The following is a 16,363-nucleotide window of genomic DNA, read 5'->3' on the forward strand; positions in this document are numbered from 1 at the left end:
ATATTCAGGAACAATTAAGAGACTCAAGAATCGATAGCAAGATGCACAACCTCAAAGTACTAAACAAGGAACGCAAGAAGTTTCTAGAGAGCTCACAGGGTTCCCCACAGCCCAAGCCTCGCCAGAAAAGCAGACTGGTCGACAGGGCCGAGTCCAATGTCTCCCGCTACTCATATGCACCATCCCAATGGTCGCACGCATATCCATCCCACGTGTCTGAAACAGCCTCATCTTTTCGCCACATATCCAAGACACATTCCAGCATGTCCCAACAACCGCACGTCACAGGACCCTCACGCCATTCAAAGGCATCTTCTCGCCAGAGCCATACATCTCAAGCCTCAGGAGCAGAGAGCATCGCCGCCCGTCTCAGGGAAGCACGGATCAATACCGCAATGGCTAACGTTGCTGCACAAGTAGCAGTAGACGACAAGCTACATAGAGAAGACTTGGCCAAAGCTCAGGCCAACTTTGAGATTTTCCAGCGACAACAGAGAGCAAAAGAGGCAGCCGCAATAGAAGCGATCCTGCAGAGAGAGTTAGAAGATGCCATGTCAACGCCCAATTTGGAAAGTCTAGGAAGGGAAAGTTCTCACAGCCATGTACAGGCCTACGTGGACAACCAAAGCACACTCCAGAATGCACAGATGAGAGCACCTCAGCCAGCCACAAGCCCCCCAAGACCGAGTAGACAAACAGAGGAATCTCAACGACCTGATTCGCTGGTCAACCACAGAGTTGATGACACGACACCTAGGTCACGAGATCCTCCTGCCGTTGCTGCCACATCGAACCTGATGGCAACAACTGCACAGCGGGGAGTGCCACAAGATCTTTCCACCATTATTACCCCATTGAACCCCATAAAACCACACCTACAATACTGCATGCTTGTGACAACCAAACCTGTTTTGGTAGCAACAGTGTTCCAACCGTGCCTAGAACAACACTGCACGCTTGTGACAACCAAACTTGTTTTGGTAGCAACAGTGTTTCAACCGCGCCTAGAACAACACTGCATGCTTGTGACAACCAAACCTGTTTTGGTAGCAACAGTGTTCCAACCGCGCCTAGAACAACACTGCACGCTTGTAACAACCAAACCTGTTTTGGAAGCAACCGTGTTCCAGACAAGCAAGACTTACTACAATTTAGCTTTGTCCATAAAGGACAAACAAGACAAACAGCGCCCCCAAGACTGGGAGTCATGGAGCATACTCCCAAAATGTCTCCAAAGCATGCAAGTGCAGCGCATGTATGTCTCCAGCTCACCTGCCCCAGTGCAGAAGAAAGAGTTGTACGCTTCCTTAGATGTGCCTACGAAGGTGCCTGCAGCCTTAAGATACGTCTCACTCTACAGCGGGGAGAGCCACACTTACGTTATCTTGTTTGCAACAATAAGATGCATCAGAGTCTACAGCGGGGAGTGCTGCAGTCTTGGTGTCTTCTTTGGAAAAGCAAGACTAACAATGCAACAAGGCCACACCGTACCAAGGGTACAGCTATATGGCATCACTTTGGCTGTAAAGCTGACCAACTTGACAGCAAAGACGTTGTGCCTTGAACTACAGTCCACCACCTTCTACGCAGACAGCAAGGTGATGTCAAGCTACATCTGCAAACAAAGTGGACACTTCTACGTCCATGTAAACAACAGAGAGAAAAGGATTGAAACATCCTTAAGCCCTGAACAATGGCAACATGTGCCAACAAATAAGAACTTTGTTAACCAAGTAAAGTGGCCCAACCTTGCCACACAGATAACAGAACTGATCTGGTTAGAAAGTCTTCAGCTCTTGGCCTGTCCAAATAGACAGATGCCACATAGACCAAAACGTTATGCACTTCCAGCTTCAGATCAAAGTGCCAACCTTCAACCTCAGACACCCGGTAAACGTCAACCAATCCGCTTCAAAACCCTGTCTAAGCGCAGACAACTGAAGTTAGGCATAGTTTTGATCGTCTTGATCACTTGTCTCAGCACCCCAAGAATTAGCCTTGTAGAAGCCTGCAAGGACTTACTGCCTTTCATGGACTCCATGTCATTAAATACACTGACACCCACACATGAAGTCCTCACCCTGACAACAACAGTAGCAGTCCTCTTCAGTACTCCACCGGTGGCTCCAGACCCTTCGGTTCTTGAGTATCCTGAGTCTTCTGCTCAAGCTGTTGTTCCTGATTCTTCACTTCCAGCTGCTGTTCCTGACCCTTCAGTCCCAGCTGTTGTTCCTGATTCTTCAGCTCCGGCTGTTCCTGAGTTTCCAGATGTTCCTGATCCTGAGTTTCCAGCTGTTCCTGAGTTTCCTGATGTTCCTGATCTTGATTCTTCAGCCCCAGCTGTTCCTGAGTTTCCAGATCCAGCTGTTTATGTCTTTCCAGGTTTTTCAGTTCCTAAGTATCCTGTGAATCCAGTTCCCCTCATTCCCGAGAAGCTTGGGTTCCAGTTTTTTCTGTTCCAGATTTGGTTCCAGTTTCCTTCACAGCAAGAAGACCTTGTCTCATTGGGAGACAAGGCTGCATACCAGAACTATTGGCCCACGGTTCCTGCGCACCGGGCCCACCCACTTGATGAACTAGTTTACCCAGCTGAGATCCAGATCATGAAGCCACGTGAGTCAGGTCGTGACTCAAAGACACTGGTCCATCGTCGATGAAGACTGAACCAGAAGATTAAACCTCAAATTATGTATTGTCTTATGCATTGTTTGATGTAACACTTGCCTTTTTCATAATTGTGCATGTTTTATGTTTACCTTATAGTTATGCATGTTTGATACCAAGTTTTTACCTAGTTAGTCACAAGTTAACCACAATGAGTATTGCATGCCTTGATGCTACGTTTTTACTATTTTAATAGTGGAAATATAAATTTCCAAGCGGGGAGTGTTCTGGCCCATATAGCTCTATGGTCCAGCTCTAGGTTGGAATGTCTGGCAGTTATTGGGTTAAATGCTAGGTATGTGGATGGGTCAGTGGGAGGAGTTCCAAAGGTCTTTGGGAGACTTCCTGGACACAAGCCACATGGGAATCTCTTTGTCTGTAAGAAGCATGGGCCATGGAAGGTCTCCCTATAAGATGGTATAAAGAGCAAAATCTTCTTACCTAAGGAAAGGATCTGAAAGATGAACAAACATGTATTCCCAGCAGCACCAATCTCAACGTGAACGCAAGTAATCTTTCTCATTAAAATATATTTGTTTGTTATAAGATCGTTTCTTTTGAGTTAACTATCTGACTGGATTTGAAATATAACACTTTTGAATTTGGGTCAGTATAGTGTAACTTCGTTTTTTATTTATATTATAAAATGGATATTAACAACTGGCAATGGTTTAGCTGTTAAGCCTCATACTTGAGGAAATAAGATGAAAATTCCAAACCCTACTTAGCCATTAAGCTCTACACTGGGGCTTGGGCAAGTTGGGCAAGTTGTAACTTAGCACACTTTACTGGATAGTTGTCTGGATAAAAATGAGAAAATTCCTAAGCACCTCTATGATGTTTGATGGTTTCTAATATCTACAAAAAATGTTACATTATCTTAATCTGTATGACACTCATGCACTGATTTTGACTAAAATGACTTAGTCTTTCCCAGTCTTTTGGTTGTCCGGAGAACCAGTAGCCTAAGGGTTTTGAAGGGTGTCAAGTAACAGAAGGCTTCTATAACTGGCTGTAATTGCGATCAGATTTGTCTATGAAAGGAAATCACCGTATAATATTTGCTATACCTGCATGGTTGATCACTTCTAACTATGTATTGCCCCCCCTTCCCCTTCTCATAATATTGTGCTACAATACTTAACTTTTTCGATGGATGCTTACTTCCCTCTTCATATTTTCCACTCTAGGAAGTCGGCAATCCAGAAGTGCACTATTTCTTCTTGGTGTATTGCACATTTGGTTATGGGAAGTAGGAGGTAGGAAAAGTCTCTGGGAAACAGCGTGCTTAAAAGGCTGGGCTAGATCCCATCCAAAATCTGTTTATATAAAAGACCAAGCCCAGACATAGTACTACAATATAATCTTGACATGATAAAAATTGAGAGTATCAAATATAGTTAAGGAATGTGTCTAGCTCTTAAGTGCCTAGATTTACTCTCTCATATATATAATCTTATTAACTACAAAATGCTGAATGTGTGCACATTTATGTACAATTAAGTGAACTGACAAATGTCACTACCAGTAAGCTTGAAAATTAATATAAATGCAAAATCACTTTAATGAATTTAATTTGTAAAACACTACTACTATAATTCTATTTTGTTTTTTCTCGCATACTCATAAAAGCTGGAAGCATAATTATTTTATCAAGAATCTCAGATGTCTTAAAATCCTAAGGATCTTCAAAATTGCAAACAGAATTATGTCAAAAGTCAACTTGATTTTGTTAAGTCTGTTCTGGGTCCATAAAAATGGTACCAAACACTTAACACTTTTCACTTCTTTCACACCACATTCCACTTCTGCCCTCAGTCAAGAGAATTTTTTCCCAAAATATTGCTAAGGACATTTTTAGCTCTCAGCATTTTAGGGATTAAATTTCATTAGGGCATTTTATGTAAGTTTATGTTCTGTAACAGTATTTATTCCTGAGTAATTTTTCTGTAGTATTTAACTTGTCACATTGGACTCTAATTCTTAATTTGCCTATGGAAATTAAGAATCATAGTCCACTTCCACTGTAATAAAATGCAAAATTAAAATAATTTATTCTTGCAAACTGTGACTAATCCTAAGAACAAGCACTGTTGAAACAGCTTGACTACAAATATGTATTTCATAGTCATAATTTCACTATATTGTACTGCCTGTAAATATACTGTTTATACATGCATGTCTATCTTAATCATATTTATAAATGAATTACTCACTTAATCCTTGCTCAGGGAAATAATGACTCAGATACTGAATAGTATATTTACTTGGCACATTAGGTACAGCATCTGAGAAAAAGAAATTAAAGACATGAAAGACGATACAATAATGGATTTGTTGTGGCCATAGACATGATAATAAAAAATGACATCCTATATCTTGTACTTGTATCCCAATAATGGAGGAAAAATGTGATTCACAAAGTTTATGTTCGGATGTCATTACACACTTTTATTCCTTTCCTCATCATCACAGAAGCCTATGGCTGTTGCTTTTATCTGTATTGATAAAACATAGATAAATGAACAAAATGAGGCACCTTGTTAACTGGCAAATGCTTATATAATAGGGTACATGACAGAGACCAATGGATGTATCCTTTATTGTATTATAATGTTTATGTTGCTGTGTTGTTTATGGGCAACAAAACAGTAAGTATCCTCAATGTCTCCCAGCTTACATTCGTGAAACATAACTTCATGCATCTGAATTATACTATAGTTTATTAAGATTTACTGTATATGATAAGACATTTATTATTTGTTAATTTTTAAGGTACCACAAAATTTGGTAACTGCCCAGAGTTGGGCTCCACACAAATTTAACAGATGATGATGATGATTAACATAAAATATAAATCCTCCAGATAAATTTGTTTAAAAGTATGTGCATTTTCCTTTGCTTTCCAAGAGGTAAAGAGAGATACTGGGATAATTCTTATATAGCTTCACACAATTAATATTAATTAGTATACCCTAAGAAAAAAAGGCTTATTTCGATAAATAAATGAACACAAGCAACAGGTTTATGTGTTTGCTTTCTATCTTTGCATTGCTCCTTCCCATTCCTCCTCATTATTTAATATACGAGGGAGCTCTCAAAGTATACTGTATATTTGTATACAGTACTGTACTATAATATAATAATACTGTGTTGTAACATAATACTATAATATGTTACATTCATACCACAGTGTGTACACCAGGACACTATGTTTACCAGATCTTGAATAATCCAGAATCTTAAATTACAGTTTGAAGGTCTTGTAATAATAATTTCAATATTTGAATGCAATGACAATCAACATTTAACAAAATATTTTGAGTGTTAGTCATGATATAGTGAGAAGAGGAAAATAAGGATGTGGCAGTTTTATATGTATTCATATTTACAATTATTCAATTAAGATATAATAATCTAAGCTGGGTCACTGATTAGCCTAAGACATATGATTGATTTTGTGACTTAACAGAACTTTAGATTCAAAGTTTCAATTCTAACTCTCTCTCTAAAATGCATACACCTTGGTAAAATATCTATGGGACTGGAAATACCCCTAATCTAATTTTTAAAACATTTTCTTGTAGTATATTTTTCTGAAGAAAGAGTCTATTTTATTAAATGTATAAAAAGTTCAAGAAAGTGGTAGATGCATACATACACACACTAAAGGTAACTAAAGAATAAACAAATTTACAGACCTCAAGATATGCTCATCTAGTGTTTTGTAGAACTGGAATGTATCCAGAATGTCTAGCATAGCTATATGCACCATGAGTTTATCAGGAAATTATATGGCAGGTTGGAAGAATTATGTATTTTTTTACATAAAGTTTCCACACTTAATTTCCTATTAAAATACAGAATTGGTAATACAGAAAATGTCCAGTAGATATACTAAGTGAACAATATAAAATATAAGAAGTATGAAAAGAACATTTTAAAATCTTTGTTCAGAATCTGGAAGAAACGATTTAATCAGAGAATAAATTCCAGTTCTTCTGTAATCCTTGCCTGTAATTATGTTGGATGGAAATTTAAAGTGAGAGTCAAATGTCCAAAGAGAACATACTATTTTTTTTAAATTATCCAATGCATATACTCTATAGTGTTAGAGCACATGGTGAATTTACAGATATCATGTCACCAAAACACAATTTCCTCCTTCCTCTCATGATAGCATTAAATCTGCAAACAAGATAGGACTCTAAAAAGGTTTTAAAAATCATATTTTAAAACTGGCATTTAACAATTCCTGATTGTGTATTTTGAATTTTTAATGTTGTAATGTTTAATGTCTTAAAATGACTAAAATGTTACTTTATTACAGTATAGGTATTATTTTTAATATTCTTGATTTATACTCATTCATTCAAATTAAGTTGTAACTACCAGCGTAACCCTCTCCCTCAAACCATAATTATTTTAGGTACCGTATGCATTTTATTTTATTCATCACACTTCTACTCTAGAGTCACATAAGTGACTCTAATCTAATCTTTAATACATTTTAAGGGCAATGTTGGTCACTAATGCATGTATTTGCTATTTCATAGCTAAAATAGACCATGGAGTTATAAGGACATTATATACAGGATTGGGAAGATTCAATAAAATCTAGAACATACCCTATTTATAGTGCATCATGTAACTATCAAAATGTACAAGCTGATAAAAATATTCTTACCTTTTTTAGAGGGGAAAGCCATTTGATCTGCTTTACTTTTTAAAATGGAACTAGTTTCTTTAAACAATTCATGAACCCCTGCTAAAGTCTTTGACTATTAGAGAAAACAGAGACAAATGCATGATTACTATTCTTCCACATTTCTGAACTCCCTCATTTCTTTCTTCATATGTAAAGACTAATTAAAATATGTGATAAATTCCTTTATGGCACAGACTATAAGTAGTCTGGGTATGCTAAATATGGCTGCATCTTTCCTCATTATGTTTGACCATAATTCCAATGAATTATGTAGGTACAAATTATAGATGTAGTCTAAATTGAGATATGAGAGAAACTGAAGACTAATGCATTTGAAGGTTACCAGGTTGAGGAAGACTGGTTGAAAGAATGGAATGCTTATAGATGAAATATTCTTTCTGCGCATAAAGTCAACATTTTAAAGCATAATCACATCTATTTTATTTTTAATCAGACATAACTGAGTTAATCCACAAAATTATAAAAAGTAACCATGTACCATGCTCTTTTGGAATGAACAACATTGATCAAAGAACAGAAAAGGAGTAGGAAATATTAAGGTAAGTGAACAGAAGGCATGAGCAAGGGGGGAAAAAGCCAAATCTAATTTATACCAACAGTATACACTACCTGTAAGTCTAGTTTACAGCAATGCCCCTAGACCTCTCTATTTTTGCAAAGTCCTCAATAAAGTCACTCTTCTTGATATATTTGTTTTGCAATTTGATAGTCATACATGGTTGCTATATGATCAAATCACATGAACACACTTTTTGCACATCGGTCATTTTTGTATTCGATCCATAGTAATTCACTTAGCTCCCACTAAGTTCTTTCTTGAACTCATCTCTTCTTGTTTTACCATACCTACGTGTTAAATACTCCATTTCCAATCCATTCAATTTATTTTTCTTCCCGGTATAACCAACCTTCATTTTGTATAACAAAATAGGCAGAAGGATATTCTTAAACATAAAAATATGACCTTATTTTGCAATATTGTTGACAACATTACTTACAATACAACACACAAATGTCTGTATGCTTTCCTTTCTTTCCTTGCAATAGCCTGAATATTATTGTAGTGGTGTCTTTTGCCAATGTTTGCACATCTTTACAGTTCTTCACTTATTTCCCCAACTTTAATAAACATTCTATAGGGGCACCTATTAGTGAAATTCTATAATGTCACATATATTCATTATTATCGCTCTGCTTTTTCACTATGTATAACTTGCAATTGCTGTCAAATACACTAATTTGATACATTAATTTTCAGAACCATATAATCAATTTAATATTCACTGCAATTCATTCAGACTGTTAACCATCATACACATGCATATACATTCATATCCACAACCAATTCCATTTAAGTCACCATAAGCGTTCCTTGTATGGTTATCCCAAGCTTTCAGCATTCCCAAGCTTACTAATGTGACCCCCTATAGTTTTTGCATTTATTCTTGCTATTTTTATCTTTATAGAGGGGAACAATAATAGCACTATTCCAATTAAAAGAAACAATGCAACATTCACATATACTTTAAACAATTCCTATAACAACTTCATTTATGATGATGTCAGGAATGGGAAAAGCAAGAAATGGGAAATGCAGAATGAATCCACAATAGAACATAATTCTATTTCAGTAATTTAAATATATATATATTTAAGCATCAGCAATAACTTAAATGATGCACTGCATAAATATGAAGTTTGCAAATGGCAACTATACAGAAATAAGATTTAAAAGTATATACAAAAAAGAAGTCAGCATTCTCTTATTTATGTTGCAAAATTTATTCTACTAAGATGACAGCCAAACCTTTTTTGCATTTGTTGTTCTGGAAAAAGTCTCTACATTCTGCTTGTTAATTTCATACTTTTCTCTTTCCATGTTTTGTAATTCCATCAGTTTTAATTTCTGAAAAACCTGGGCCTGTGGAGAAAGATAAATGGGCAACATTTATATTTTACTTAATATATAAAACTAAACACATAACCTGAACCTTATATATTTTACTTAATATATAAAACTAAACACATAATCAGAAATAAAAACTTAAGGTAAAAAAATTACTTCACATGTGATAGATTAAATTCAACTGTAAATGCTTATACCACTCTTTACCAATATGGATGTAATAATATGTTCAATGCCTCAAATAGATTCCCTTCTGGACACCTGGATATTCTTCTCTTATAATTTGTTTTAAAAAATGCCTTTTTGCCATTTCACCTAGAGGTTGTAGTCAAGAGGCTGAGAATCCTGCCTTAGAAATCTGGGAAATAAAATGAGTTCTGAAAATGAAAACAATCCAGTTGTTGAAATTTCTGTAACATAATCTCTTTTCCATTTCAATAAATCTGATTAAAGAGACTTCTGTGAGAATCTTGCTTTTGGGGTAATTGACTGTCAAGGCTTAAAACTGATGTCTCCAGAAATGTAGACTACTGTACAAAATCTATAATTTGTACCTACATGCCATGCTTGTTAGGAATTACGAAGTTATAATCAAACACAGCTGGGAAGCACCCACTGGGGAAGGCTAGTTTATGATAAGCTTATTCAGTTCTAATTGTGTGTCTTGATAAGTGTATCATTCCACTACATTGGAAGTGGCATCAAACAAGTTCAAGTAGATAAAAGCACTGTAATTTTGATATGGAAAAAGATGAACATCTACATCTTCAATGGTAACATTCTGTAATGTCCTTAGGTGAAGTGAAGAATCTGTATTTTATAATTATAAAAAATATTATTTATAGCAACATTTATACATAGCATTTCCCCTAACAGTAAGTAATTATTCAGAAATCATTCATTTCTGTATTAGTGACTTGTAGAAACGTCATAGAATTACTCAGGTAGTTTTCAAATTATATCAAGGTTACCTCATTATGGTCATGCTGTCATATTGGCACAATGATGGTTGGATAAATTACCAGTTATATTTCTCATTGGTCTAACTATTGAAGGACAGTTGAAAACATTTCAGAAAAAAATTAATGAAAATAAGAAGTTTTCATCTGATGCTATTTACATGGATAGATATGTTCAGCAAAATAAAATAAACAAATGTAACTGGCTAGAATGACTTATTGCAAACATAAGGTTTGCTATAAGTCAATTATTCATTATTTTTTTGTAGATTCATGGTACCAGATCTCTGAGCTTTACATTATAATGATACAATAAAATATTTACATTTTTAATTATTTGTTCTTGGGTCTTGGAAACTTTGCGAGAAGGGTCTTCATGTTTTTTGGATTCATTCTAAATAAGAAAAAAAAACTAATCACTACAAGGAACATCACTCAAGATATTATACAACTGTTTCCAGATTTTCAAGAGTCTATGTTTCTTTTTTACTTCTATTTCCATAGAACAAAACATCTGGGATACAATCTTTCTGAATTACTGTATATCCCATAATAGGAAAATATTTTCTTTAAATTTGTAAGTATGTTTGTTTGTTTGAATAACATAAATTGCCCCTGATTAAGACCTCTCCTGATCTTATGATGGAGAAAATTCTGTAGGCGAAATAAAAAAACTATAGTCCCAACAACAGCACTAATATATTTTTATGAAATGGTTCATTTACTGGGCTAGTATATAGTCTGAACTAATCTTACAGATTTTTCTAAACTGCAGCACATATTGTTTATTCTTCCAATTTCTTTCCATTTTTAAATATAATATAGAAATACAAATATCTATATTATGTAGGAAGAAAAATTAAAAAATATTGGAAGACTAAGAAAACCATGGTTGAATTGAGGAGATCTGACAAAAGAGGGAGGTGAGAAATTTAAAGAATAAATTTATGAAAAAGAAAAAAGTGGAAACAATAGCTGGTGGAAGATATGGAAAGTTATAATGATGTTCTACGCTTTTGTTTTATTTTTTCTTATTTCAAGACTTTTTTTGCCTTATTATTTCTTACTTCTTTTCCACATAACACTTCTATCCCAAAAGGGAATAGCATAACTAGTGTGTTATGAACATCTGTAAGAATCAACAAGCTATAGTGAGTAGCTACTATACAACAATTATAATCTACCACTGGTTCATGTAAATGTTTCGAATATCTTCTTCCAGAGGATTCCAAAACAAAACTTCTTTCCTTCTTTACTTTCAAATATTTTTTCTTTGATTTTGTCTGCCAAGAAAGAGAGAGAAAATCAAATTAATTAAATTTAATAGGATTAAAGATAAAGATAGTAGAATATTTACTTAAGTCTATTTTAATTATTCAACTAAATCATCTCTCACTATCTCCAAAATATTTAAAGGCAAGTACAAATGATATAAGAAATATGACACATCTCTGTCATCTCCCACAATTTCCAAATTGTTACAATTGTTTTGATATGCCCAGGTAAGTTTTTCAATGCTCTTATATCCATCCATAGCTGAAGCAACCCAGTGTAATGTTTTCCCTCTTTTCCCAACCCATTTTTCAGAGATGACTGATATGACCAATAATTCGAATCTGCTCAGTTTCTAATGGCTGTTTTAGATATGCCTCCTTTTGCTTTGGTTACTGGCACTTGCCTCCGTGGCTATTTTGGTTTTGCTTCTAGAAGAAATTGGATATCTGATTACTGCAGTGTCATCTCCTTGCAAATGACTGACATTATGCTTTCTAATGATTCAAATGTACTTTTAAAAAAGCATTAGCACAGGTTGATTTAAGGTAAGAAAAGGAGCCAGGATCTGCTAATTTCTGTATTGCTGCTTCTGTCATCCATAACTACTTTTATAGGTTTTCCGTTGCTTTTGCTAACATGGTGGATCACCAAACTTTTCTGATTTTATTACTACAATTGGGAGAGATGCTGTTTTGCCTACTTCATCAGCCCTCTCTGTGTGCTGCCAGTCACTTGTGGTGAGACATGCTCTTTTGTTGCAGCACTAATTAGGGCAGGGCTTGCTTGTTGACTATTCCCTTCTGTTTCTTCCCAAGAGTGTCTATTAATATATAACTATGTACATAGATCCAGAGCTTGATATATCTTCCCTCTTCAAAGTACAAAGTGAATTTTGGGTTTTGTTTATTCACTAATTAACAAAATGCCTACTCCTTTTGGCAACATATATGTTTTTACAGTGTCCTTGAGAAAAGATTATATTTCTGATATGCATTCGGCTTCAATAAAATCATTTTCACTGGCACTTGGGAATCTCTTTTTCTTGGCTTCTGTGGCTACATTCCTTTTACTAAATTTGTATTTGGGCCTATATGTAAATAACACGAAATGGATGCATGAAGCCCTAGGATAATAACAATGGTTATTGACCCCCAGGAGATAAATCTTCCTCTCAGTCTCTCAATTGCAGTGCTTTTCAAAATACAAAGTTGTTGCTGGGTAGCAAAGTATGTGGAATAAAGTTTAATGAACAATAAATTAGCCACTTGTATCTTGCTCAGAGAGTCTGTCTGACATAACTGATTTATCTAATTTCCTGTGTGATACTTTTAAAGAAAAGATTGGACAAACATTTGTCTGAAATGGTATAGGATTCCTGCTTGAGTAGCGGGTTGGACTAGATAGAAGATCTCCAAGATCTCTTCCAACTCTGTTATTCGGTTACACCAGACCCAAAAGACAATATGGAAGTTACATTTCATTAATGGCTCTTTTCAGACCCTATTGTTCCTTATGACTTTCCAAGTCAGGCCTTTAAAAGGTCCCTTCATTTTAAAGATCTTTTTAAAAGGTAATTTATTCAATTATGGCTACTTCCATCTTCGAAGAATGGGAATTATCATCTGTGGCTTTTGTGAAGATCAGAAAACTTCATTTAGTCTTGACTTGGCCACTTGCATCCTCAGGCTTATGAAACTTTGTGTCAGGTATGGCTGAACATAAAAAAATTGTCAAATTAAGTCAATGCAATAGTTTATCATGCAATAGTTTATCTTATGTATTGCTTTACCTTACATTATTTTGCAAAAAAAGCATAATAGCATAGAATCCTTAATCTTACGTCAGCAACTAATAATCAGACAAGGCAAATCAAATCACTGATATCCTTCAGCTTCAATCTTAGGGATGCAGCAAGTACCATATATAAATGTTTGAAATTGCTTTTAACACACACTTTGTCTCATTTACTTTACTTTGATATTTGTTTCTAAATTAAATGAGGGGAGATTATAATGTTTTGATATATCCCTTTCCAACCAAAGTTCTTTATTAACACATTTTGTTTATCTGTATGTTAAATGCCAAGAAAATACATTTCAAATATAAAAGTGATGTAAATGGTTGAATGATAATTTTTACAATACCTGGGTTTCTGTTTTATCAGCAAACTCATTAGAATCTGAACTGTCTGAACTGCAAAAGAAAGCAAGTATGTTGTTTTGATTTACAGGATTGTGAACAATAAGATATTCAACTATGTAATTATTTTATCAGATAACAGAACTGGGAAACACATCATAGCTAATGATTTCACCTTTTAATATTCGCTAGAAATATTTTTGGAGAAACAATCCATTTACCTAGAATCCCCTCTGTCTCCTATATCATTGACACAGGCAGCTGGATCATCCTGTTTTACTAGTTCCTCCAATTCTTTCAGGCATTCATTGTACTGGAAAAGATCAGAGTCAGCAGTGAAAATCAATGCCTATTATTATACAGTTCAGTATGAAAAAAATGTTCCTCTGTATTACCTTGCTCTTCTTTTCAGTACAAAACACCAATAATGAATCACAGAAATTGTATCCGATGGACTCCAAATCTTTAGTATTGAAGTGGGTAGCGTTACTATTTCCTATAATATAAAAGGGAAGCCATACTGAAAAAAGAACTGTTCAGCAATAATTTTATGTACTCTGGAGAATATAAGAAAACTGAATTCTAGCTATTATTTTACAAATTTATCAAATAATTTTTTATGAAAATATTCTTATACATTTTATAAATCATTGATAGATGCTTGAATTTCGAAAGGAACTTTATTATTCCATATTTCCAATCTGTACCAAATGCTGATACTGTCCTTGAAGGATTAGCTATATTTTGAAAGTGTTTTGCCTTGTTTTTTTACATGATGTTTACCTCATGACTCTTCTCCAAACATTCTGGCAATTAGAAATTTTGTTAAGAACTGCTAGCTTCCCCATTTCACTTGTAGGGCTAAAAGTAGCACACTATAGTAATTGAAACACAGTTGCTTATCTGTGATAATTGATACTCATAACCATTTTTTTTCTTTAGTTAAATGAAATTCTAAAACACTTTTGTAAACATTTCATTTCAACCTAGCCAGTTTTGAGGAGGGTTTGTTCTGCTTAGTACTTGGTAAGCTAGGCTGGCAATTTAAGAAAAAAAATATTTGAAAGACACAATACCACTTTCAAGGTTTGCCAAGAGTGAACATGTCCATCTGGTCACTGGGAATTGATTATCTTATCTTTATTTAGCAATTATCTCTACAAAACAGGAGCTGTTACTGAATGCATTAATTATTAATTCTGGAATAGTATTACTTGTCTTACCCAGTTTAGAGCCACAGAAGGTTACTTCCAAGGTATAACTGTTGTTAATGCCCATCTTCCACATAGCTACTCGACCTGTTCCTTCTTTGCCTTTTTGTATTTTAAAACTGCAATCTTGGAATGAGAACTTAATAGGAAAGGAAATGAAATAAAGTTTAGCAATTCCTGCTAGAGAGACATATTATTCATTACAGAGCAGATACGGGAGAAAATAGTGTACAGTTGTAAAGATTATTATCCCACTGCATTTGCAAAAATCTGATCAAACTTGTAGAAGTAGATCTTTAAAACTGTCATTAGTATAGAGACGCACAACCTAAAGTTCTGCTCAAAGGCTTGGGCACATTGTTCATATATTGAACGTATTTGCTCAGAAATGGATACAATAAAGAAGAGTTATTGAAAAGCTGAAATATACGATGGTGTTTAATTTATTAAATTTTAAATACATTTATCTCCTTATTCTACTACCATGCAGTACAGTTCACCCAAAGGCTAAGTACTGTCCCAAACCTGAAAAAAGTTATGCATTTATATCTTAATAGAATTAAGAGTTAATACAATATAACTGAAATTTATTTTTAGAATATTTATTAGAGGGACAAACTGGTTATGAGTTTTAGATCATTACAGTACAATATTAAACTAACATGCAAATGGATTCCGGTTTTGATTAATTATCTGAGATGTGATATTAAAAGTTGGCTTACTTTATCTGGACAATTTTTGTTCATAATGAAAGGAAAAATGCGCTGGAGTAAGCATGCCCTTTCATCTTGTTCTTTTTTTTCACAGCCATACATGAAGACATTTTCTTTCCTGCTATGACCATGTAGGTCACAGTATAGAAGAACATTTCGCTCTTCCATTATTCTGTTACAAGAGACAAAATCACATTATGAGAGCTTTGGTTATTGAAGCTTAGATACCCTGATTGGGGTTTTGGCTTATGTTAGGAATTGTAAGTATCATTTCAAGATAGTTTAGATTTTAAGTTTCCCAATATATGAAGGCATGACAGCCATTAGTAGTGATCCAGTTTCAATAGAAGCTTTTTCACTGAACACACTGGACATTCAGCTTCATCTCGTCACATCTCCCTTCATTTTGGGAAATATTAAATATACAATATTAAAATGTTCTGTCCATGGCAGCTTAAAAATTTTAAATTAAATCATATGTATGAGCTTCATCATTATATATAGCTTAATTAAAAATATAGTGTATGATTTTTATTGTTATATAATACTTATTCTTTTCTTTTTCTCCAGAAATTAGTCTTTTTATTATACACGTCAATTATAAGAAATAATAGCGTTACAATAAAAATTAAAGTACTGTATAGAAAAATCCAGTAACCTCTGAGCTAACAATAAATAAAGTGGAACAAGTTGGATAATAAATCATGCATTCATTAACAATGAACTAATATTGAACATAGAATAAATGTATTAAGCAGATAGAAATG

The 16,363-nt window shown here is 34.4% G+C and overlaps 1 protein-coding gene across 9 annotated transcripts in view; it reads right to left on the minus strand.

The window, feature by feature from the left end:
- Positions 1 to 16,363, minus strand: part of AGBL3 (ATP/GTP binding protein like 3) — a 51,491-nt gene that overhangs the window by 9,582 nt on the left and 25,546 nt on the right. For 5 of the 9 annotated variants that reach the window (XM_039354123.1, XM_039354125.1, XM_039354124.1 and 2 more), the window contains 11 exons: positions 15,606 to 15,768; positions 14,896 to 15,022; positions 14,068 to 14,168; positions 13,894 to 13,985; positions 13,678 to 13,726; positions 11,443 to 11,541; positions 10,584 to 10,652; positions 9,201 to 9,314; positions 7,352 to 7,445; positions 4,881 to 4,952; positions 3,810 to 3,983 (listed from right to left, as the gene is read on the minus strand). In XM_039354123.1, coding sequence (XP_039210057.1) covers positions 3,810 to 3,983; positions 4,881 to 4,952; positions 7,352 to 7,445; positions 9,201 to 9,314; positions 10,584 to 10,652; positions 11,443 to 11,541; positions 13,678 to 13,726; positions 13,894 to 13,985; positions 14,068 to 14,168; positions 14,896 to 15,022; positions 15,606 to 15,768 — 1,154 coding nt within the window. The remainder of the gene's footprint in view (positions 1 to 3,809; positions 3,984 to 4,880; positions 4,953 to 7,351; positions 7,446 to 9,200; positions 9,315 to 10,583; positions 10,653 to 11,442; positions 11,542 to 13,677; positions 13,727 to 13,893; positions 13,986 to 14,067; positions 14,169 to 14,895; positions 15,023 to 15,605; positions 15,769 to 16,363) is intronic. The other 4 variants (XM_039354127.1, XM_039354131.1, XM_039354128.1 and 1 more) reach the window with 3 other exon arrangements.

The sequence above is a fragment of the Crotalus tigris genome, unplaced genomic scaffold (genome assembly GCF_016545835.1).
Source record: "Crotalus tigris isolate CLP2741 ecotype Arizona unplaced genomic scaffold, ASM1654583v1 scf7180000018548.2558034, whole genome shotgun sequence".
NCBI lineage: Eukaryota > Metazoa > Chordata > Lepidosauria > Squamata > Viperidae > Crotalus > Crotalus tigris.